Raw genomic sequence first — 24,774 nt, 5'->3', positions numbered from 1 at the left:
CTTTTTTTTTTTTTTTTACATATTTTATACATAAACATATTCTATACCCATAAGAAGAGGTACCTGAAATACTTTTAGTTTCCCATTATGAGTCACCCTAAAAATTCCTATTAGATTATTTTTAAAAGCAAAATCTAATTTGATGATAAGACCAATGGTGTTGTGAAAAAGAAATACATTTCAAACCAAAGCAAATTGTTTTAAACTGTTTATTGTCTTCTTTTAAATGATTTGTTGTATTAGTTTTTTATTAGATTTGATTTAACATGTACTCAACAAAAAATATCCTTAAACACACAGAGAGCTGTTTAAATTGTTAAATCAAGATTTTTGTGAGCATGGTAAATTTACATCACATAAAAGGAATCAGCAGCAAAAAAAGAAATGGTATGTCATTTTATAGATTAGGAGAATGAAACAGAAATAAAGGACTTGAGAAATAGTTCTTTTTTTAAAATGCTACTTTTACACGAATTGATTGAAAATATCTTGTGCAAAAGAAAAATGAAACAAAACAAAACAAAACTGAACGAGATTATGCGAACAAGAAAAAAGAGGTTGACATCCTATTTGAATGTTATGGCATCACACATATAGAGAATTTTACACAATTTTCTCACACAAATTCACAATGAGGCCTTTTTTTTAATACATGTCCTTTGGAGCACAATATTTTACATCGGCAACAACATCTGACTGAATGTTACCCCTTTTTGAAGATGTTCCATCGAATGGTTATCTAATTAATACAAAAATAGTAAAAGTAAATATTTTACAATGTAAATTGAAGATCTTTGCACATCCCCCTTACCCTCAGCACCAATCCAGTAAAATTGGAACGACATAGCTCTTTAAATACCAAAGAAAAGGAGTCTTCTATTCTAGTGTAGAAGAAGCTTGAATGTGACACATCGATTAACGTAGTTGCATTCTTAATGGCTTTTTGTCATATCAGCCTCCGGGTTCATTAAGACCGTGTGGTGATTTCGTTTATTGGTCTTAACTCACAAATGTTATACCAAAAGCCTGTTTATTGAGGACCAAGTAATATTGGGAGTATTTATCAACCTAACTACAATAGAACTCATTTCTTACACCATCTTGCATGAGAAAATATGAGACAGCTTGCATAAAGAGCCCTTGTGTGACCCAATCTCATACCACATGCATTACAATCATTCCACCCTTTTTTGAGAACACATGCCAAAAAAGTAGAATCTGTAACAACTCTCCCCATCTTTACAAAAATTCAGGGTTTTTTTTCTTTTCTTTTCTTTTCTTTTCTTTTCTTTTCTTTTCTTTGTCTCACTGCACAAAATGTCATGAAATGTTTCAAATGATAACTATTGTGTGATTTTTTTTTTCTTTTTAACAAGCTTGGGGGGAAATATGAATAATTGAAATGATGAAAAGCTAATTTATGCTTTTAAAATTAGACTGAAATTCATGTGTCTTCATGAATATTTTCACAAAATTGGCATTTGCTACTGCATGTTCTACCACTAATAGAGCTGGTTAGTGATTTTAATACATGAATGTCAAGTTTTGGTACCTATAATTAATAAGGCAATAAAATACAAGAGAAAAATGTCATCTTGTTTCTTATTTCACTCCACTACAGAGAGGAGTATTTAAATTGTTCTTCCTTTATTCTGCTGGAGAGAAGAAAATGTCAACGTGGAGTAAAACATATTTTAAACGTGAAACGTTTTATCACAAGCTTTAAAATTAATATTACTTTGTATTTTGGATCTTATCTTCAGTATATTTCCAAGCTCACATCCTCTCATATTATAGTTCCATGACCTGTCACTTTTGTTAAAAGATATTTATGAATGACAGTTCTCCTACAGCTCATTTGAAAACATCGTACAGCATGAAAAATGTCATGATGAAGAGACAAAAAAAGAAAAACAAACAGCAAAGCACTATTTTGTAAGTTGCTATAAAGCATTATGAACACATTAAAGTACAGTACAGTGTGTCATATCCTTTCAGACAAAGGACCAATCTCTTTTACACCAAAATCAGTTTTTTTAATATAAGCCATATATAGAGTGCACAAAAGAATCACCTGCCTGCACTGCTAGCCTTTTCACTGAAAATGCAAAAGATAAACAGCAAAGGAAAAAAAGAAGAGAGAGAGAGAAAGAGAGAGAGAGAGGGAGAAAGAGGGGGAAGGAGAGAGAGAGAGAGAGAGAGAGAGAGGGAGAAAGAGGGGGAAGGAGAGAGTGCGAATGACAAAGCATACAAATATCATCATTGAAACAGGAATAGGCCAAGAGGAAGGGGAGAGAAAATTAAAAAAAAAAAAAAAAAAAGATTTTTAATTTTCTGTTGACATTGAAAACACATAAAACCACCGGAATCAGATACAACAGTTCTTTCCATGAGGAATGAAAAGCTAGAGAGAGGAAAAAAAAAAACAAATTGGCCACTAAAGCTCTCAGTCCCTGAATGTGGCACTGAGTGTGGCATTGGTAATAATAATAATAATAATAATAATAATAATAATAATAATAATAGCAGATAAAACGGGTTCTAAGTGGGTGGGCCTGGCCAGCTGTGAGAAGACTTGGCCATGACTGGCCGAAGAGCCAGTGTAAAGGATGGCTACTCTTAGGGTTAGCCAGGACACAGGCATCCACTCTGTCTTCCACACAAGACATCCCCTAAAGAAGAGAAAGAAAAGACAAACATAAACCTAACATGTTATTCACTTCAGTTAAATGGTCACTTACTATTTAGGTCAGAGTAGCCATGTACGATTGTGACCCCTTGCCATGCCTTTAAATAAATCTTTGTGCTATGAAACCAAATATTAGATTGTTGTTTAAGAGTTTCTGGGAGGAAAAACACATACAGTAATATCTAAGCTCAAGAGAATTTCAGGTTTGGTGTAGAAAAATGTGACTTGCAGTAGACTGATTTGGAGCAAAGAAAGATTAACACACCCATTCGCTGTGTCCCTTCCAAACCACAGATGAATTTCCTCAGCAGATGGTCTCCAAATGACACTGATTCTAAAGGCAAGAAACAACACCTTTAAAGACATCCATAAGTGTTTTTTTTTACACTTTTTTAATTGATTGGACTTGGAGTTGTGTCAAACTGTCTGAAAAAAATGGAAAAAAAAAAAAGTGAAAAAAATATGTGTGTTTGTGTGGGTGGGAATTGTTTGGCTCGTTTTAAAGTTCACCTTGAATAGTAAATTAAATTTGCTCTGAGACGGAAGAACTTTGAAATGTGAATCTCATTTGCTGAGTTGATGGTAAAAGCTCAATAGCCCATTTTTAGCCATGGGCAAAGCTTTAACTGCTCTGTCGTTATCAGAGAGCTTACGGAAGCCTCCATCCTTACCGTGTCAGTCCACTGGTGGGGAAGGTCCTCTGGTTCCGGGGGGTAGGACATCCAGGATGGACTCCGGTAGGAGGAGGGTGGTGACAGGACAAAATAGTCAGAGTAGCCTGGCCGGTTCGCTGATATGGCATACACTGCTGTCATTGGGTTTCCTGTGGGAAATTGGCATGTGGGTTTAGCCAATCACAAAAGGTGTTCATTAATTGAATACGACCAAAATGCCGCTGCCATGGTAGAACTAGCTGCTGCAAACTTTTATCGGAATCGGAAATTTAACTAACCTAATTTCATGAACTAGCCAGATTTTGTGCAGTACTCAGTTCAGTAGTCTAAAGAGACAAAGGATCCACTTTGATCTGATCTGATCTTAGGTTTATAATATTAGTATTCTGTTACAACTTCATAAGAATTTTTACTTCAGCCCTGTAACTGTTGACTAACAGAGAGTATAAGGAATGTGTGACATGCCATTAGTCACCAGCCCTGGATTTCTCATCTGAGCTGAGCTGTGTGGGCTAAACTGAAAATCTGGGGATTCATTTTAACGATTTGATTCCGCATCCAAAGGCGCTGTCTCTCATTCCTGAACAGGCTCAAACGTGGACGGCATTACAAATTCTTGGAGAATCTGCGACACACTTATCACCACATGGGAACATTAAAATTCTGTTTGACGCAGAACAGGGCGTGTGAGACAGACCTGAGTAGCTTGTCATGGACTGGTCTACAGTAACAGCCGGGAAAGGAGCCCTGTTAATTGGCAGGTAGGGGGCGCCATTGTGCTGACTCATCTCTGAGGCCTCAGAGACTCGAGGCTTTAAACTCATGTCTGGCGTGGAGCTGCAGGAACAGAAGTAAAGAGAGTAAATTTCTTGTCATACCCCTTTCTCACCACCAGAGGGCAATCACGCTACACACGCTCTAGCTGACACCTCTGCAGAGCTGCCATAACACACCTCAGTGCAGTTATGAGGACTGACGTGAGCAAAGGGGGGGAAAAAAAAACACGAAATCTTTTTATAGGTATCAACAGCAAGTGCATCAAAAGAAAAGGCAATCCTATTAATGTGAAACACAGCAAGACTGAAACCTGCTAAGCATTAATTCACATTAGTCATTTTCAGAGCGGAAATGGAGGCTTTTGGAACAAAGAAATATAGATAAATGATCCTGACAGAGTGCGTTTGCATTTTTGTGACAGAGAACAGTCCTACCGCTTCACCGAGCTTCCAGATGGGGCTCCAGATCTGGGGGAGATGAGTGGTGGGGGAGAACCCAAACCCATATCAGGCAGCTGGGTAAACCTGAAGCCCTGCAGAACAAATCCAAACAGCCCACGTTCACACATTAACATGAAAAGGTAAATGATAAAAAAAAAAAAAAAGAAAAAGAAAGAAAATGGTATTGCTTCTTTGACAGGGCTATGATAGCAGTTTGCGTCCTGGAATGTTTTCATTTTCAAATGAGTTGTTTGTTTTGCTTCGTGGCCAGTATGAGGGTGAATGAAATTACATCTTCCTCACAGCATGATGAAGGATGTGACAGCAAAATAGCCTATCTGTTCAAGTCTACCATTTTCCCACTGATTGTCTTAGTCTGAGGCACAACAAATTGATATTTCAGTGAGAACACCCCCACCCCATCCCCAGCACACACACACACACACACACACACACAGACACAGACACAAACACACACACACACACAGATGTTGTTTTGCACTCACAGGTTTGGGGAGGCTACACTGGTGCATGTCTGGCCCATAAGAAGAGCCCCTCTGCAGGGCTCCAGAGGGGTGGTTCATGGTACCAGGGGCACTGGTCACACCATCTGAGTAGGGGCTGCCCTGGTTGTGGTTGTAGGGGCTGTGGCCGTGGTGGTGATGGCGGTGAGATCCAGAGGTGGGCTCCGCGGTGGCAAGTCCAAAAGCGTTGTCCAATAGCAGGTGCATCTGCTGCCGCACCTCATCGATGGAGGGCTGGGAGCTCAGGGTGGAGGAGTCCGAGTGACCTTTGATCTGGTGACTGTAGCCTAGGGAACTCATCAGTCGGTCTACATCAGTCTCCTCAAAGGGCTCCGGCTCAGCCTAACACACACATATACACACACACATACACACACACACACACACACACAGGAGGCGCCCAGATAAGATTTCAGCCACATTCATTAAAAGGATATCAGTTTCCAAATACACATACAGCCTCACACATTCAAAACAGACAGAGACACACACACACATGCACATACCAAATGTACACGCACACACATACACACACTTATACACACCACTGCTGGATTGCTCCATTTGAAAGTTAAAACTCAGCACATTCATGGCTATTAAACAGTATCGAATTTCCCATCTGAATCACTGAATAGGCCATAATCATATTCATGTTCATTGGGATTCTGCAAGGCTCTGCAGCATGGCTTGGCAACTAGCGAGAGAAGATGGCACCTTAAATAAGACAGGAACACTCTGCTCAGAGAGAGCTCTAAATGTAAAAGTAATCCACTTCATTTTACCCTTTGGCCAGACAGGAGACGAAGCAAATTACGATTAGGGAAAAGGTGATATAAAAGAACCGTATCGTTTTTTTTTTCTCAGCCTGGCGCTTGTGTTTTAGACACCACGCACACATGTCTGCCGCCCTGACTATTTATACAATAAGAGCTGCAGGGGTGAGGCAGATTCCTGATAAAACAGTAGCGTGGCATAGACAATGTTCTTCCCACATCGCTTCTACTACTCTCAAAGATATCAAGGAGTGCATTTTTCCTGCGAGCCTCAGGCGTGTGTTTCAGGTACAACAAACAGATATTTGGCAGAAAAGAACATTTAAACCATGTAGTTTGTTGTGCGTGTGTTTGAGAGAGAGAGAGAGAGAGAGAGACAGAGAGAGAGAGAGAGAGAGAGAGAGAGACAGAGAGAAAGAGAGAGAGAGAGAGCGCAATGTGCCACATTAGGCAAACAAGAAGGAGACAACGAACCCCTGTGGACAATATTCCTGGGATACTGTAAACGGCCGACAGATACTTTGGCACTGTTCCCAATGTTTGAACAAAAATAACTTGCACTCCTTCAGTTGCATACTATTTTTTTAAAGAACTTTGTAAATAAAAGAGGCTGGCGTCCCTCCCAAGAAACAGAAAGAAGAGATCAAGGAAAAGAGAGAAGAGACTTCAGATTATTAAGTCTAGCCCTTCGCTATGTCAAGACACCTCTACAATGTGGACTTCATCTTCTGGAACACATTAAATACCTAAACTACAAAGTTTAACAGCTAAATATTATATTTAGTGAAAAAAAAAAACCTACACATATTTTGATGGCCTCTCATTCTGTTTTCTCACTTCCAGTAATAAATACATTTCTTTTTTTGGGGTTCACTCTTGGCTCTCTCCAGCTGGTATTGTCAATATATTTGTGTTAATCAAAAGGCACAGCTGCCCTGGAGTGTAAAAAGCTCAGAGCAGCCAGGCCTCAGTGGTGACTGAATGAGACCCAGTGCTGCAGAGCAGATTAATGGAGCAGAGATATATAACTCCTCAGAGCAACTATTACAGAGAAATACGTATAGAGCCCTATCTTCTGCTGACAGGTCTTTCGTCCACTGTTTCACGACCGCTGTGATCTACTGTCGAATATGCACCATCCATCTAAGCTGTTCCAAAGAGGGAATATATACTGGCAATGCTGTAACACCAAAGACCGAATGAGAACTACTGGAGCACTGGTAGGAAATGATTATTTATCCTCCATGGTCTGTTTTAGTTCCATTTTTGTTATTTTGTTTTTTGTTTTAATATACAGAAGTACTCAACCGCCTTTCAACCAAAGGTGCATATTCAATCTTAGAGCCTAATGAGGAATGAAATGAGAGAAATTAAAAAACAAAACAACAACATTAAATGAAACAAGAGAAATGTCATGTGGAAAGGTGTATTCGCTGTGTATGATACAGCGGTTCTAGCACTGTTAACAAAAGACACTGAGCTGTTGCATTCACTGTGTCTTTTGTGTGAATATACTTTGGTGTTTCCACTTTCCTTCATGTCTTTTGTAACATGTCAGCCTGTTGTGAATGGTAGCACTGAAGGAAAAGTACTAGTGAATGGAAACACGTAGTTTGCTGGGTGATAGATAGCACAGGGGTTAAGTCAAAGTAAAAAGAGAAGCCATGAAATTTAACCTATGCTGTTTTGAGTTTTTAGTAAAAGCTGTAACTTCACCCTTCCTTTCTCTCTCCCTCTCCTCTTTTTTTATTCACATAACCCCTAGACATCATAACTATGAAGACCATTAACCCATTGGCGGGTTTTATCCTTCTTTCACAAACCGGCAGAGCTTAACAAACGATGAGAATTTAGCATATGCCAAGACAAGAGTAGTTCCTCGCTATTCTTAGAGCGCCCCCCCCCCCCCCTTATTTAATTCTATGCAGTAAAATTTTATGGTGGAGCAGATAAGTCTCACGTCGTAGCCACTGTTGCGGATGCCCCTGCGGGACCTCTCTCTCATCACCAGCATGTCCATCTCGGTCTGCACTGGGCTCGGGCTGTTCAGTGACTGGCCACTCCAGTAAGCCGGTTCTCTGGTGTGGGAGTCACTACAACATAAATAATGCAGACAGTAAAAATTAGTATCATCATTTTCATCTTGATCCTCATCAGCTCCAACACCATTACCAACCGTTATCATACTCCAGTTTTTAATGAACTGTTTGGTGCTGTTGTTACCTATCGGGTCCTTGATCTGGAGATCTTGGTCTTTGAGAGATCTTGAGACTACATGAATGAACCATCTGTCCAGACCTCAGATCCCAATGACTTGGTTTAGATTTGGATGTTGTTGTGGATCTGGTCTCAGTATTGTTGTGACCATGCTAAAAACAACAATTTACCTAGTTTTGCATCTAGTCTCTGTTGATATAGGAGTAACTGCGAGAGCTGAACTGAGACATGGTTTGAGTTCTGGCTCTCAGGTTGAGTTCTGGTCCTTATGTTGAGTTCTGGCTCTTGGGATGTAAAATCTTAGGATCTAGAGTCTGGATTTTCGGGGCTCTCATCTTGGCCTAGATCTAAGACTACCAGGACCTGTCCTGGCTCCAGCTCTGTCATCCAAGCAAATATCCATTTCATTCTACTTCAACTGATTTATTTCACTATTCATTATAATGTCATGATAGAAGTTTAAATCGTTTTAAAAGACATAAAATACACCAGCCAAAAAAAAGACCCTGACAACATTTTTCCCCACAGACTATGGTGTACCTGGACTACTGACACATTGATCTGGGACACGAACACTATTTCTGGGGAAGACCACAGGAATAAATGAATAATTCATTCCCTCTCTTATGATCTTGCCTCCTGTACTCTTGTACTTAAACACTAGCTGTACTAACTTGACTCTTATCATTTATTCTCCTTCCCACCTCCTGCGGTATTTGACGTAAGTGGAAGGGTTCCTGTCGTCTTTCGGCCCCAACGCATCATCCAGGTCCAGGGAGGCGTTCTCACGTCTGAGTCGGTCTCTGTGACTGTAGGCTTGACCGTTGCTACCGCAGCTTCCAGTGATTGGTCCATCACTATACCCTTTCCTCTTGGCCTTGAGCCGTAGCTTGTTCCTGTAATGTTCTATGTCAGACTTCTGTTTGAGCCCCATATTAACCTATGAAACACGGAGATGGCATGGCATGACATGGACGAGGGCAGCAATTTTTTGCCATTACACCAAAACAAAGCTAATGGTCACATCACTTTTTTTCCCCCCTGTCGATCTGCTCTACATGCTGGTATAAATAAACCATTAAAAAATATGCTGATTAAAAGCCCGGTCACCATGGAGATGGTTTTCTGCATGTCTCACCTCTCCGTTGAGGATGGCAGAGTCTTGGCTGTGATTGGAGGAGTCTGGGTAAGAGTAGTTGAGTTGTGCAGCCATTGGTTTAATGGTGATTAGCCGCAAAGAGCCAGTCAAGGAGTCATAGTGTTCTGTCCAAACCGAGAACAGGATGACAGTTTCACTTACCAGCGACAACACAATGATAAATTTGATAGTCCAATCACGGGAGAACAAACAGCGCTTCTATCATGTAACTGTGCTTATGAAACACCCCCCCAAACACACATACACATATGGATACACATATGTAATGCGTAGGGAGCTTAAATCCTTCATATGTAGATCAGGTGGCTAACCAATTTAGACAACACATAGGGACCTGAACTGGGATAAGATCAAGAAAAAAGCGGGAGTAAAACCAGCACCAGGCTTGTTAGGTTTACCAAATGCACCAGGCTTGTTAGGTTTACCAAATGCACCAGGCTCGTTAGGTTTACCAAATGCACCAGGCTCGTTAGGTTAACCAAATGCACCAGGCTCGTTAGGTTAACCAAATGTGGGCAACTGTGCACAAAGGTGGATTAAGCAATTTACACAGTTTACCATACATTGCTTTGCTGTCAGGAATTACATCTAGCCTGTCGTATCTTAAAGTCAAAACTGCACCACAATAGATAATATAACTGAGACAGTCTTAAAAAGTTCTACAATTATACTTGAAAATGAGGTAAATAAAGTTTTTGGGGGTTTTTTACCAGCACTTTCTGTTATTTCTGAAGGGGTTTGATTCCTCTTACTTTTACTCTTTACATGACATTCTCAGCAAGCTGTGTAGAATTGTAAATATGTCTAAAAAACATCCAAAACTTTCTCTTTATTTTCTCCCCCCTCCCCCAAGCCCTCACATGTTCCACTTCATTATGCTACTGCCTACTCACATCCTTGGGTTGTCTATGTGCAATCTAGAGAAGTGAGTTCCAATTTACTGATGCTCATTAGAAAACACATATCAGCTAGTCTGGCACTGCAACACCGCAGCTGTTTCTGAGGCAGCTCGCAGCATCCTACACAATAAACGTACACCACTCAACTGACTCCTTCATGGCTTTAAAGCGAGAGACAAAAGAAGTGTAGCGTTGTCTTGGCCATGTTTATAACTGCTTATGTAATGCTAACGACAGCGTTATGAACGGGCTTATAGAGATGTAGTGTTAGTGTTATTCAGGGTATCTCATTTGGAGACACCGAGGCGAACTCTCTCACCGTTCCTCATGTGACTTTCCTCTTTGGATGCTTTCTGTGCCGCAGTTCTGCGTGCCGTCGAGCTCCTGCCCGTGTTAAGCTTCCCAGAATCATTGCTCGAAACCGAGCCGTTCTCACTTGGCAACCTGCCGTGGGTAACCATAGCAACAAGGACAGTGGTAAGAGCTCAGCAAGCAGTTTGATGTGAGGTTAATGGTTGCCTGGCACAGCCCTCTGGCCCCACTGTTAACCTAAACTAACTGCAGTGCCTGACAGTCACTCTCTCACACACACACACACACACACACAAACACACACACAGACAAAAAACACTTTCTCATTTTATCTTTGAAGGAGAGGCAAGTATTTGTGTATTCCTCTAATTGTTTTTGTTTTTTTTACAAGCATGTGTATCAACATGAGAATTAATGCATCATCCCACTGTTTTAAACTGAAATGTATGACAACTTATGTAAGTTACGATATTGCATAACGCATAAACGACAGCAGGATATCATGCTGGGTTTTTTTTTTTTTCAATCCAAAGTAGTGTAGAAATCTACAGTTTAGTTTAATTAGTGGAAAAAGGAAAATTTTGAAAGAAATAACAACTAATAACGGAACAATACTACTAACATACTAGTCATTGAAATTATGACAGAAATAGGCTTCGAGAGCAATAGGCTTCGAGAGCAACCATAAATCTCTTCACAGTGACGGGGGCGGGGGGCAGGTAAGACAATGCTCTAACTGTTTTTCACTTTCGCACGTTGTGCTCTTTTAATTTTCTACACATATATCCAGATGGCTACTGCGCGGAAAACACAACACGAGAAATTTAGAATTCAACTGACGGTTCAGCATCAAACTAACGCTTATACGGGCAGACAAGGTGGGGTTGAAAGGAGGGGGGGCGCACATTGCTCTCGGGCACACTGAATCATACATGACTGTGTCGCTGGAAGCATTCTCAGCTCTCTGAATGCCTCGCCTAATACAATCCACTGCCAGGTTTCTCATGTAAACACGGGAGTTGCTCTTGTGTGTTTGCTTCTATCGCTTTTCCAAATAATTATTTTCTGGCGCGAACGCTCTGTCAAGACTTACTCCTCTTTAAATGCCCGGCCCGGGAAAGCTAGCGAAAGACCTCGCATTTGTATTCTCGGTAATCATCATGCAGTCGACTGAGCGCAGTGAAACATCGAGTGACTCAGGAAGCAGTTCCTGTCATACCCTCAAGGATCAGCGATCGTTCCCTGCGGCCGTCACACTTTTCCGCTGTCACACGCGCGGCAGAGAAACAATAAAAATAAGGTAACGGCGTTGAGCGTGGGGTTAAATAACAGAGATATTAAAAATATGCACCCGGCGGTTTTGATGACCTTGATAGCGGATGCTTTTACGGCACGCTAGCTTGGAAAACGGCACATTTCGTGGTTAATACATTTTTCCTCAAGCTTTCATTTGCATTTTTATGCATTTGAAATTCAAAGGAGCAACCGTAAAAGCTTAGCTTTATGTTTGACTTTTCTATGCCAAAAAGAATGAAGCAAAATCCACTGTAACATTGCAAAGAAAATTACACACGTAGGATGCAAACCATTTTTAAAAAAATGTAATACACTAATACCTTTAATTATTTATACTGATTTCTAAATATACATTTTAATACATTAATTCTACCTCCAGAGTACTCCATATAAAGACCCTTGTGTGGTTCATGACAATTATGGTTGATGAATATTCATGGCCTTTGGCTTGTACAGGTACACACAAGAGCCGTAACCTCCCCTCATCTCTATCCGTACCTCCGGTGCATCTCAGCAGACTGGGGTCTCTTGGAGACTGTCCCATCTTGGAGGACACCTCTGTCTTGGGTTAATGGGGCATCCCTCACAGGGAGAGACAGCACCAGCGTCTCCTTGGTGACGGTCAGCGGTTCTTCTCCGGGCTGGCCCATGTGTTGCTTGGCGTAGTCAAAGCCTTGTACCGGCTAGGGACGAAAGAGTTACAGTATGATAGTCACCTAACTGAACTGGCATGTAGTTTCAATCAGCAACAGTCTGTTGGTCATCCTGATTTATTTATACCCTTCAACATGGTACTCCCAGTCCCCATGGACTTCACACACTCCAGTCACGTATGATGCACAACTTTCACTGGGGAAATTTTGATGCAGAAGAGCGATGCAAGCTCTTGTTGATAAATAATGAAGAGAGATCTATCTCTCACGAAGCAAAGTAGAGAACTGCATGTCTTTGTCTCATTTTAAAGAGATTTAGTTATATGTTAGGGGAGGGGGGGTGTCTTTGAATGTAAAGCCAATTGAAAGTAAAGGAGATGTATGTAAACATCCAGAATGATTAAATTATTCAGGCCTTTTGTGATTCACTCTGCCCCTGTGTCTGTCACACACAACTGCAGCAATTTGCAGGAGAAATCAATACACCACCACCTCTTTTTTCGCTCTGACGATGGGACTACGTCTCTAAATTTAGACTTCAGAAGTGAGATAATGGACACAGACCGTCCACCTTTCCTCCATTGAAGAAAGCCGCCTGAGGAAGCCGACCTGCGCCATGACCTTGAGTTAAGTAACACTTTGTCCGCCCACGTGTAGCTGACTGAGAAAAGTGCAGCTTTTGAGTCTGCCTGAAGACAAAGCCTGGAAGCTTTTTTAAACATCTAAGTTTAATCCAGATTGATTATGGTTTTAATTCTTGAAACAATACTTCTGTGGTAAATGCAGAGTCATCTGATAGAAGCAGATATTCCGTCTTATGGCAGGGAGTTGAGTTATGTTATGCGGGTCACGTTTTACATGGAGGGTAAAGAAAACAGGCAAGGATAACATAAACACATTGACAGGTAAAAGTCCACAACACACAGATACCAAATCAGGGCATTGATCTGCACCTCTCATTCTCTCTGTCTGTCTGTCTTTCTCTCTGTTGCTCTCCCCCTCTTTCTCTCTGATCTCTTGCCCCACGCCTCTTTCTCTCTATCTGAGCCGCTTGCTGTCTGTTTCTCAATTCTCTCTGCCCCCCCTTCTCATCTCTCTCTCTCTCTCTCTCTCTCTCTCACTCTCCTTCCCTCTCTCTCTCTCTCTCTCTCTCTCTCTCTCCTGATCTCTCTTTCTCTCTTTTGCGCTCTTTCTTTCTCCCTCTGCTATAAACTCAAACGAAAAAGCTCAACAAATGCCTGCAAAACATTTCACAGTGCTTGAAATGAGCAGGAACACTTTGACACAAATATCCACATGAATGCGAATAAATCGAATTGTGTTGCTAGGAGCAATTAGAACAAGATCATGCATGCAACGTCTTTGATTGGGAGAACAGCACTATGAAGGAGTGAGATCAAAAGCATAGCCAAAAATTATCATAATTACAATGGATTTGACATTTTGTCTCGGTTTCCAAACAACCCTCTGAAACACAGCAGGTTGCTTATTTGAAATGTTCACACGTGTACATGTGCAAATGCTATATGTCCTGTGACTGCGTATTATGTTACATTAGCTCCCATTTTAGTCCTGCTAACCTATTTAAACAGGCTAATTAAGAGAACATGTGACCTCGTCCCACAAGATAGACCTCATTGTATTCTTTTCACCCTCACCTGGACATACACTGCCACAAAATACAGCCCACAGTAAACTTATCCGTACGCTAGTGTTAGTAAGAAAAATGGACCATAACTATAGTTTCCAGCATATTTTTGGGTTTCGTGATTCAGATTTGACCTATGGCCCCAATTCTGAATTCAGATACTAGGGGTAATAATTTTAGGAGTAGGACACTGACTTGAGTGTGGCTCCGGTTTATGTTGATGATATCGAACACCGTATTGATTTCAGACTTGGACCAATCGCCTCACTCCCTCCCCACACATTGATTTCCCACAGGCACAGTCAACGAGAAAAACACCTAGAGCATTAGATCATGCAGCCAGGTCACATGCAGGAATACAGCAATAAATTTACCTGGTGGTGATAGCTGCCATCTCTCCGATACGATGTCTGAGCGAGAAAACCATTAAGAACACGTTTTATAAGAAACATCTCATTCGTTAAGAGCTTTACCTGTGTTTTGTATCACTGATGATACAAAAGATGTTTGATCATATAGGGACAGATACATTTCCACTTACCTTGGTACGAGGGTGGAAGCTTCGGAAAGCACTGGTTTTGAAGACCGTCCGATTTCTACGACAAACTATGGTGACGGCCATAACCACGACAACCATTACCAAGGATACAGGTGTCAAAACTGCCATGATCCATAAATTGCTGGGTAAACTTTTCACAACAGCTATTGACAAACAAACACACACACACACACACATACACGCACAGAAAAAAAATTAATTAATGCAAATATTCCAACATGTTATTCTCAGTTCATATCAGTTCTCCAGAATCTGGGTCACAATCTCTCATGCACAGAGTAGTGATCCAAGCGTGCTGTTTTGCATTGTGTCCTGGACTGTTGGTGGTGAGCTGAATGCACTAGTGTTTTGCTGTAGACTTTATCTGTGAGATTACACCTCCCAGCTGAACAGCTTTGGCAAGGGGGGGGCCACATATGTTAAGCCTGACAATGCCACAGCTTTCCTGGGCTCAGAAAGCCAAGCTGAGCCCGGACCTCCTTGGTAGAGGGATCAGTAAATCCGAGCACTGTTTGCTCTGGGATGATGGGATGATTCCACATTGAGCCATTCTGCTGTTCCACTGCACGTTTATGGTAGATTAGCTAACAATTCTCAATTTAAAGACCATATCTGTTTTTGCTGTGGGGTAAGTTATTTTCATGTAATTACTCAGATATCGTATGGCATACTCAATAACATATTCGTCATTAAATGTCTTGTTAGTTCTAGTCTTCATATCCAAAACCTACCCTCAGGGAGGGCATAGTTACATTTAATAAGAGCTTGTAAAAGAGGGAAACCCGGAGCATCAATGTGTAATTACACGTAATAGATTGGCTGAAGGCATAAAGTGAATTGACTAGATCAGAGTTTAGTCCAGAGCTTTCTATTGAGACATACGTTCGGCCTGAAGCTGCACAAAGTATCCCAGTGTGAGCGCCATGGTCTGGGAGTCCACCGTGTTCAGGACTTTGGCTGCAGAGGTGCCAGAAAGTGGGGAGCCATTCAACTGGACATAATAGGTCATCTCCGCTGGGTTTTTAGGGCCAGGCAAACGGCGGATACTGACCATCTAGACGAGACAAAAAAAACCCAATGACTCCATTAGTAGTTCACCGGTTTTTCCCGATGTTAATCAGTACGTTTAGCTCTTAATTGATCTCGTGTGGTTAAATAAAGGATTAAATTGATTTGTTCACAGACGACTCGTACAATTAGATAGTGTTGTCTGGCAGAGTATTTTTGATTAGTTCTCCTTTAATGTTCCCTCTTTCCACCTAACCTGGACAGTGTATCCACCAACAGTAGTGGCCCGTCTGAGGCGAAGGCCGTTCCGCCCAGCGAGCAGAAAAAGCTCGGCTAACCTCTGCTCCATTAGACTAGCAAAGCTCTGGTAACTTCCCTCCAGAGTGGAGCTGTCAACATCCTGAATAACTGCAGAGAGTGAGAGAGAGAGAGGGAGAGAGAGAAATACATGAAAGAAAGAGGTCAGAGATAAATTGCAGATATGGGGAGAAGTTATCCATTTCTCACTTTAAACTCCCTCCCAAAAAACTGCAATTACAGCAGATCTGACCCTGACTGTGAAGAATTTTCTGACAGTGATAAAAGCACAGAGAGAGAGAGAGAGCGGGAGAAAAAGAAAGAGAGTCTAGCATAGCTGAGCATTGGAAGTGTTTTACAAAGAGAGTGCTCTTTCAGACTCCAGATTCTGATCCAGCGTGATCTCTCTGGGGCAAATGACAAGGGTAACTAAATTATGCATCAACACTTCTCCAAAAGAAAAAAAAGGCACTCAGAGTCTGCAGGTTTAAATAAAACACAAACACGTTGCCATAATTACACAACACACCGCAGCAAATGAGTGTCTGGGTTTTTCGGGGTGTGAAAAGTAATTACCCGTGATCAGCCAGTAATCTCTGGTTGCTACTGAAGTGTTGAGGTTGTGATATTCCAGTGCTAAAAAAGGGGGTGGGGCAGAGAGAGGGACAAAAAGTGAGAATGATTAACAAAGGAAGAAGTAATCCAAAGGTAAATTATTGTGCTTTTTCTGATTTGATAATGTTCTGTGCTTGCTAAAAGCACTGTCGATTTTGAAATCCCTTGAGTCTGACTCAAAGAGTTATTCTTATAATCGCAAACCTCATACAACTACTAAAAAAAAGAAAAAAAGCCCTGTAATTTTCTAAGCCATCGGGTATTAAGTCTACAGTAAAATGAAAGCAGCTACATGTTTTGGAATATCCGCAGACCACTATGCTCGCGTATGCACAAAGCTGCGCACTGACTCTAAAAAAAAGAACGAATTTGATCGCTGAGACAAAGTTTGAGATTTTTTCCCTCCAGCTTGTGTCCTGAAATAACACTTCCAGTGATGATCGGTTGAATCTTGACCAATAAAACGAGCAAAAAGTTAGCCAAATGGCCACGCGTTGATAAAAGCACACATAGCCTCTCCAAAGCCTCGAGAGATGCACATTAATTTGCGAGTCGATTTAAGTGAACGGCATTCTCATTCAAGCCTATCTCAGCGTCCGGCGACCATACGCAACTTATGTCGGGTAACGTGTTTACTAGCCTGGGGCATAACTAAATAAAAAAAGAAACGAAGAAAAAGGAAAATATTTTGTAGGGGGAAATTGAAATACGTATCTTCGCTTCACTTACGCTCGGCGATGAGCAGAGGTGGGTAAAACAGGAAGTAGCCGACCAGCTCAGCGGTCAATTGGTTAAGGAGCCCACTGGCCACAGTACCACTCAGGATAGTGCTACCGTTCTTTACCACATATACAAGAGTGACCGCCGGGGAGTTGATGGGCTGATAGACATTCTGGATCTGATAAATTAATATACACAGATACATTCATTCGGCCGTTGAAGATTTAACACAGAACCTTAAATGTGCAGCTCTAACTGCCAGTCACTGAATGCTGGAGTTCACCTGAAAATTACTGGTAGAAAAAAAATGTGTCGAAATGAAAACTAAACAAAGTACCTCAACTGTGAGAGTGCCGTAGTAATTCTCCACTTTGTCCTGAGCTTCAGCAAACACATTCTCCAAGCGTTGCTCCATCATTTGTGTAAATTCACAAGACTTTATGTTGTCTGTAGCACTTACAAACCTGAGAACTACACCACAGCAGCAGATTGGTATACAGATCATGCAGACATTTTACAAACCCACACACAGTTTCAGAACCAAACGGCACAGGCTTCAGATCAGGCCCAATTATCCTCACAATCAGGGCCGCCAACCATCTGTAAAGTTACAGACACCGCATAAAATATTAACTAAGTTTGGGTCTGTTCGCAAATCCGTAAACAAGACTGACTGCCCGTGAAAACGTTCCATAACAGCATCAAACCTAGAATTCCATTTATTTTTCCTGCAACAGTCTGAACACCAGTGCCGTTTTATCTCTGGCAGCAAGCACACACACAGACACACACACACACACACACACACACATCCATTCATGTACTTTGACTAACAAGAGCATAGATGAGTCAACGTTGCATCCGATAAAAAATGTCAGTAGACTTAGATACAAATTTGGCAATGCTAATTTGTCATAGTGTCTATGATTTTAAAATTAGGGCGAATGTAAACCTCTGCTGCATTACCTTTATGTCTGTCTCATCTGTTGTGTCATGGATGTCAGTAAAAAATCCATCATGTTAGTAAAAATGGCTGAGCTTGGGAAACCTGATAAGTGACATCTAAAATTTAAGGTCAGTTACCCTTCTAGCACGGAAAGCTCTAGAAAAACTAGAGATACCTGTTCACTGGATTACTGTTCTTGTCTGTGTTAGCAATATTGTTTGTGATACACCTTCAGTTGTAGAAACTGTATATGCACACATCCACCTGTCTTTATTTGATAGAAGCTTATTTAAAAAAACAAACATACAAACAAAAAACCCTTTTGCCATTCCGTACCTGTTTTGAGCTGGAGATGGATGCCGAGGGCAGGGAGCCAACGGGCTACAGGTGTCAAGACCGCCAACACCACAGGGGCGTGATGTCTAATGTCTGTCAGCAGCTTGTCAAAGCCGTAGGCATTTAGAGTCTCCATAACGACAGAGGCCAGGTACACCACCTTCCCATGTGCTACATAGTATCCCAGGGTCACATTAGTGGGGGTACAGACATCTCTCTCCAGCTAAAGAAAAAAGAAAAAAAAGAGAGTGAGAGACATACAGAAATAGTCAATGTGATATTCTGGGTCAATGCACTGAAATCTATGAGAAATTGCCACACATCTGTATCAAAACATGTCTCTTTTCATAATTCATGCACAGTATCAAGGAAAGGGAATTAAGCAGATCATATGGTGTAAACAGAAATACTATCATGGCAATGTCTATGAGAAATCTAATGGAGATCCATCCCTCGATCACTTGTCAAAACCTAATATGGAACTGTATTATTCCAATAGGTAACACGGCAGTTTAAGGATGCTAATATGTAAGTGCTACTTCATTTCCCCAGAAAACCACCTGGACATAAATCAATGTATTGAGTACTACTGCCAGTTTGGTCAAAGACCCACAGCGTACTGAATCAAAGATAATGTAGAGTATGAAAAACATCCATGAATGTTTATGAAATATTCATTATATACATCTCTCAGATATAAAGCTCAAATCACTGCCTTTTCGTTTTCACCAGCCGTCTCTCTCTCTCTCTCTCTCTCTCTCTCTCATGCAGCTGGTGTTTAGACTGTCTCCTGCTGATCACCTCCATATTATACTCTAATACCCAGTCTCAGTCAGCTCTGATGGTGAAAATAGGAGGAGGAGGAAACAGGAGGAGGAAGAGGAGAGAGAGAGAAGCCAGTGACATAGAGCAGACAGTGCTAATTCTCAAGCTGAGTCATCATTCATGGGCCTGGCTGCAAAGCCACAAACAAAGCTCTTTAGCACAGAACAATACAGCTCTGTAATCTCTCATTTTGAGTTAGAAAGTCAAGTTATCAAAACATTTTCATTTTTCCACCCTGCTCTCCTTTCTGGATTGTCAGTTTTTGTGAGGCACATGTGTTGCATAAGATTATGGATTCAGACAGGAACAAATTGCGCGCGCGTGCGCACACACACACACACACACTCACACACTCACACACAAACACACTCAATGCACTCTGCCCTTATAAATTGCACACTTCCCACACTGCCTCCCACTAAACACCCACTATCTTTCTTGAGTTCCAGACTACAATTCCCAAGACCCAGTGGGAATGAGATTGAAGTTCCCAAAAGACCATATTAAAGCAGTGTGATTTTCTGCTATATACCATATTTGGATGAAACATCATACTCAAAGGAAGAGCTTTTAAGAGATTATAAAACTTAGAGATTTTGAGTACACTACTGTCATATTGTCATCAGCTAATTCACAGCATGTATGAGTTATGTCTTTAATTTTTTTTGGAACAATGCTGTTCTTTTCACTGTATTGTCTCCTAACCATTTACTGTGGATGTAACCAAGGCTTTTCCACAGCCGCTGTGAAATCACATACAAACCTGCAAGCGGACGCTGCTGTCATTAAAAGCCTTCTGCAGAGCCTGGGACAGTCCTTTCCAAAGGTTCTGCCTCATGGAACTTTCCAGTCGATTCCTCTTCATCTGGATGGACAGAACTGGAGGGGAGGAGTACAGATATGCACACACACGCACATGCGCACACGCGCACACACACACGCACACACATGCACGCACACGTACATACACACACACAGAAGTGAAATACTCATATTTTCCCTGCTCATTATCTCTGTGGAAAAGCTACGTGTCTTTTTACGGAACATATGTTCCAGACTTGCATGCACCTACACTGTGCCATTAGCATGTCACAAGAAAAGGAGGAACACATTCAGGATCACTGTGTCACTATTCAATATTGAGATAATGAACACACACTTGCAGCACATATAGATATACAAATCTATACATATAACAGTGAGAATACCTACCCGTTTTCACCCAAAACTTCTCGGAAACGTTACAGGGTAAAGGAGCCTTTTCATTTGAGAGGGAGCTGAGTTCAGTGGTTGTGATTCCAGAGGTAGGCGCGGTGGTGGTTTTGGGAGGGACTGTCTGAGTGGTAGTTGCTAATGTGGATGTTGTTGTTGTTGTGGTTTGTGGTGATGTTGCTATTGTTGTTGTTGTTGTTGTTGTGGTTGCCACTGTTGTGGTTGTCGTCGTGCTAGTCATGGGAGGATCGGTCGTTGATGCTGTCGTGGTCTCAGCCGTCGTCGGGGGCGGCGAAGGCGTCATCCCGGCGGGTTCTTTCGTTTTGACGAAAGCGTCAACGGGAGTCACAGTCGTTGTCATCACAGTCGAGGGGTTGACAGTCGTGGTTGTCACGGTAGTGAGTTGAAGACTGTCGCTAGTCACAGTGCCTGGGTGGTTATGGGTGGTCATCATGGTGACGGATGATGCGTTGGAGAAACCCCTGTCAAGGGTCGTGAGGTTCCAAGGAAGGATGGAGACTGAACTGGTCGCATTATCCGTTGAGGAGGTGTCGGCCTCCTCCGCTGTGAGGAGAGAGGAGCCTGGGGCTGTTGGCAAGTGCGGGTTTTTGGGGTAATCACTGAGGGCTTCCTCTGTAACAAGACAGGGAGTAACATCTGAGTCAGTTTCACTCCAGTAAAATTATATAGTCCCACAAAGACGACAGGAAGTTCTGTAAGAGAACATTTGATGATGGAGGGAGATGACACATCAGACAGAGGGAGGGGAGAAGGCAAAGGACTGGTCTTTAGTGGTATTTTAGGAAACATCTCGCGTTGATTGAATAATGATGAATAATGAATAATAATAACCAAGAGAAAAGAAAAATGTGATGATGTTGAGAAGGAGGAGGAGGAAGAGGAGGAGCAGATGGATGACAATAAACTAGTACTAATAAAAACAATGATAACAAAGGTGCTTATGATAGTGATGATGATGATGATGATGATGTCGATGATGAATCTCTTGCAGAACAGATTTTTAATCTCAATGGGTCTCATCTATGTAAATAAAGAACAAATAAAATAGATAAAAAGATGACGAGGAGGAGGAGGAGGGGAACCCAATTGTAAGAAAGCAATCTTTATGAAACTGCAGGAAACGACCTATGATATTATCCCGTGCTTAAACAGGGTATGGGACACACAGTCAAGCCCAAGTGTTAATACACATTTTTGGAGTTGTACCTGAGTTGGCAGTTAAGAGAGTGTTGACCTCTGGTGCAACAGACAAAAGGTCTGTGCTTCCGGTTGGCTCCTCTGAGAGTTTTTGATTGGATCGACTGTCACTGTTGCCGGGTGTGGAGGGCAGAGACTGCACCAGTGCCTGAGGCTCTGTGTCTGCATTGGCCTGCAGGGTCAGCACTGACGAGGAGAACACAGCTTGCTCCCGCGGGCTTTCTGCTGCCCCTAGTGGAGAGGACTGGTACAGGGGGATAGAGGCTTCTTCCTGAACCGATGAAGTCGTTGAAATGATTGAGGTTCCTGTCGAATCCTGTGACAAGGAGGCGTGCCCTGACGCTTCAAACCGCCCTTCATCTGGAGAATATGGGAAAAACCAGAAGGTCAAAGTTTGAACTTAATTTTTACAAACTCAAATATACTAGCGTTTTGTGACTGATGGAAATGAGGAGGGAGGAAAGGATCGCATTAGGATCCTATTTTTACCAAAGAGAAGAGAACTAAATATATATCAGCTTAAAATTATAATGAGAGACACATAACATATTATAATTTATTCATCAAGTGGAGATGCAATAGAATTTTTCCACCACAAAAAGAAGGGGAAATCATTCCGAATATTTTACATAAACTATTTAGCCCTGCCTCCGGGAGTTTTTGCTCTTTATTGTAGTTTTTGTATCCATACTGTTTAAACATTGGTTAATGACCAAAATTCCTTTTTTTTAAGCTCCAGAACACTGTTTCAAAACAGAAAGAGGAGACAGAACCACACAAAACTCATGCATTGTCCTGAGGAAAGTAAAGCAGATGGAAAAGAAAGAGAGAGAGAGAGAGAGAGAAAAAAAATACATTGTATGTGGCTCAGAACAAACAATTTTAGGTCAACCAGAGCTAACAACTATTTTTTTTCTTTGTTGTACCTGAGTTGTCACGTATTCACTCAGTAGCACCTCCAGTAATGGGGTCATTCATTTTACTGATGAGATAACATGGCGTTAGCACTTTAATACGCAATGTGCTTTTTTTCTGTGTAATCTTCACTCCTCCAAGGGTTCAGATGTTGAAGAGGCTGGCGCAAAAGAAAAGAAAAGAAAAAGAAAAAGAAAAAAACCTGGCTTTGAAGAGAGACAGCTGATGATATTCTGGAATGGGTCCTGTGTGAATTTTGTGTTTCGTTTCTAACACACGCGCGCTTTCGGCTCCCCTATGACGAATGATGAATGTCCATTCCACTCATACGCCAAATGACTTCATTGCTGTTATGCTCCCCAGGATAGAAATGAATTTAAGGATTATAGAAGTCTATTAATCATGCCATTAATCAGTGTGTGCTAGAGCCTGAGAGGACTGAACTCTGAGGTGACTGAGGGAAAGGCTGCACTGATTTCTTTTCTTCTTTCTTTTCTTTTTTTTTTCCTCAAAATTTCTGTCGACTAAATTATTCAAAGGCTACCAAGAGAGAGAGAGAGAGAGAGCGAAAGAGAGATAATACGCTTGCAGAATTCTCTTTTAAAATAAGTGCACATAAAATGTCTTTTGCTAAGCCCCTGTAGTGAGGGAGAGTTTATCTTTGTGTCATGTGTTTTGTGTGTGTGTATGTGTGAGTGTGCGTATGTGTGTGTGTGTGTATGTGTGTGAGTGCAGCACACCTTAGTGAAAGGCCACACTGAAAGTCTATCCTCCAACTGATAGCCACCTGCTCTGACAGAAAGAACATATGGGTTAGCCTTAGAGACAGACACCAAGAGAGAGGAAGGGGGCACACACAAGGGGCTGTAGGTGTTGATCTGGCCTTGGGAAGCAGGAGAAAACAGTATGCTTGTACACACACGTACACACACACACACACACACACTTAACGAATGTCATTGCTTTGCAGAGCCCAGTGGCTTCTGTGCAGCGTAGCAATAAGATAAGGACACTTAGTATGCTGACTGTAGGACTGAAAAGATTTATGCACCCTATAATGGGTGATGGAGCAGTCATGTGACTCCAAATGATTCAGTGATCTGAGCCAATCACACGCTGGTGCTAGGCAGAGCAGAGGATTTCAATTGGCTGATAGAGCAAAAAAAAATAAATAAATAAAATTCTGAACCTCAATCCATCACGGACCTCACAGTCATCTGCATGTGTGTTAAATAGCGTATAGCTTTAGACCCAGCGATAGGACAGTCATGCCATGCAGTGTGAAGAGCACTGAGAAAGCTGAGAGAATGTGTTTGTTGGGTGACATGTGGAGTGTCAAGAAAAACGTGGAGTGTCTCTCCATCATAGAGACAGGTGGTGATGGGGGGAGGGGGGCGGGTACAAGATAACAGGCCAAACTGAGTGAAACCCAAGATCCAAGAGAGGAAAGCATAGCCTCCACTCCTATACACCCTGTTTCAGCATGGGGGGTGGGGGGCTACTTCCTCTGTCTATGCACAGGTTCCATCTGCCCTCATGCACTTTGAAAAAAACTGACAGCATTGCACCGGTCAATGATAAAATGAAGATGCCTGGCTTTGTGTTACATTTGGCCAAAGACAATCCTTTTTCCCCATCCAGCTTCATACTTGGCATCAGCTTATATGTGTTTTAGTTCTACTGATTCCTCCACACGCTCAGAGGAGGCGTGTTGAATATAATCTTTTTTTTTTTCAAACATTATATTGCAAAGCAGATTAATGCATCAGCGTCCTGTGAAGCAGATTAAATGTTCTGACACGGAACGGGCCCTTGGCCCGTGTCCAGACTAGCACCCATCTCACACTCAGGGCAGGTGGGCAAGCCCTGACACTGCCCATCTGAAACATCTCACGCACACACACACACACACACACACACACACACACAAACACACGCACACAGTAGAGACATCAGCTCTTCAACATTTAACAACCATGTAACCAGTAATACTAGTGAGGTAGCTAATCACTCTGATGTTTAAACAGCTAATGCTTTCTGTACACTTGATTATCCCGTAGCT

At 41.8% G+C, this 24,774-nt stretch overlaps 1 protein-coding gene across 1 annotated transcript; it reads right to left on the bottom strand.

Moving 5' to 3' along the window:
- Window positions 1-2,993: 2,993 nt before the first annotated feature.
- kiaa1549la (KIAA1549-like a) lies at window positions 2,994-24,551 on the bottom strand. Its single transcript, XM_030788528.1, has 23 exons — window positions 24,512-24,551; window positions 21,807-22,157; window positions 20,580-21,212; window positions 20,131-20,246; window positions 18,543-18,765; window positions 17,598-17,731; window positions 17,270-17,438; window positions 16,502-16,561; window positions 15,885-16,036; window positions 15,503-15,674; window positions 14,603-14,763; window positions 14,436-14,471; window positions 12,259-12,443; window positions 11,554-11,556; window positions 10,472-10,596; window positions 9,233-9,357; window positions 8,799-9,034; window positions 7,838-7,970; window positions 5,087-5,446; window positions 4,575-4,672; window positions 4,061-4,200; window positions 3,361-3,512; window positions 2,994-3,023 (listed from the first exon to the last, which is right to left on the bottom strand). Exons 1-23 carry the CDS (start codon window positions 24,549-24,551, stop codon window positions 2,994-2,996), a joined length of 3,834 nt encoding a protein of 1,277 aa, XP_030644388.1.
- Between the last annotated feature and the right edge of the window lie 223 nt (window positions 24,552-24,774).

Source organism: Chanos chanos, chromosome 1 (genome assembly GCF_902362185.1).
Source record: "Chanos chanos chromosome 1, fChaCha1.1, whole genome shotgun sequence".
Taxonomy (NCBI): domain Eukaryota; kingdom Metazoa; phylum Chordata; class Actinopteri; order Gonorynchiformes; family Chanidae; genus Chanos; species Chanos chanos.
Note: the sequence above shows the minus strand (reverse complement) of the source record. Positions and strands in the feature narration are given on the sequence as shown.

Bases quoted from the DNA above. Each gene is read 5' to 3' on its own strand.
- kiaa1549la (XM_030788528.1), bottom strand. From the start codon at position 24,551: ATGGGTGCTAGTCTGGACACGGGCCAAGGGCCCGTTCCGT. The intron at 9,358-10,471 runs GTGAGAGAGTTC...CGGTTTGGACAG, and splicing joins GGAAAGTCACATGAGGAACG to AACACTATGACTCCTTGACT. The intron at 3,024-3,360 runs GTAAGGATGGAG...TCTTGCCTTTAG, and splicing joins CCCACCAGTGGACTGACACG to AATCAGTGTCATTTGGAGAC.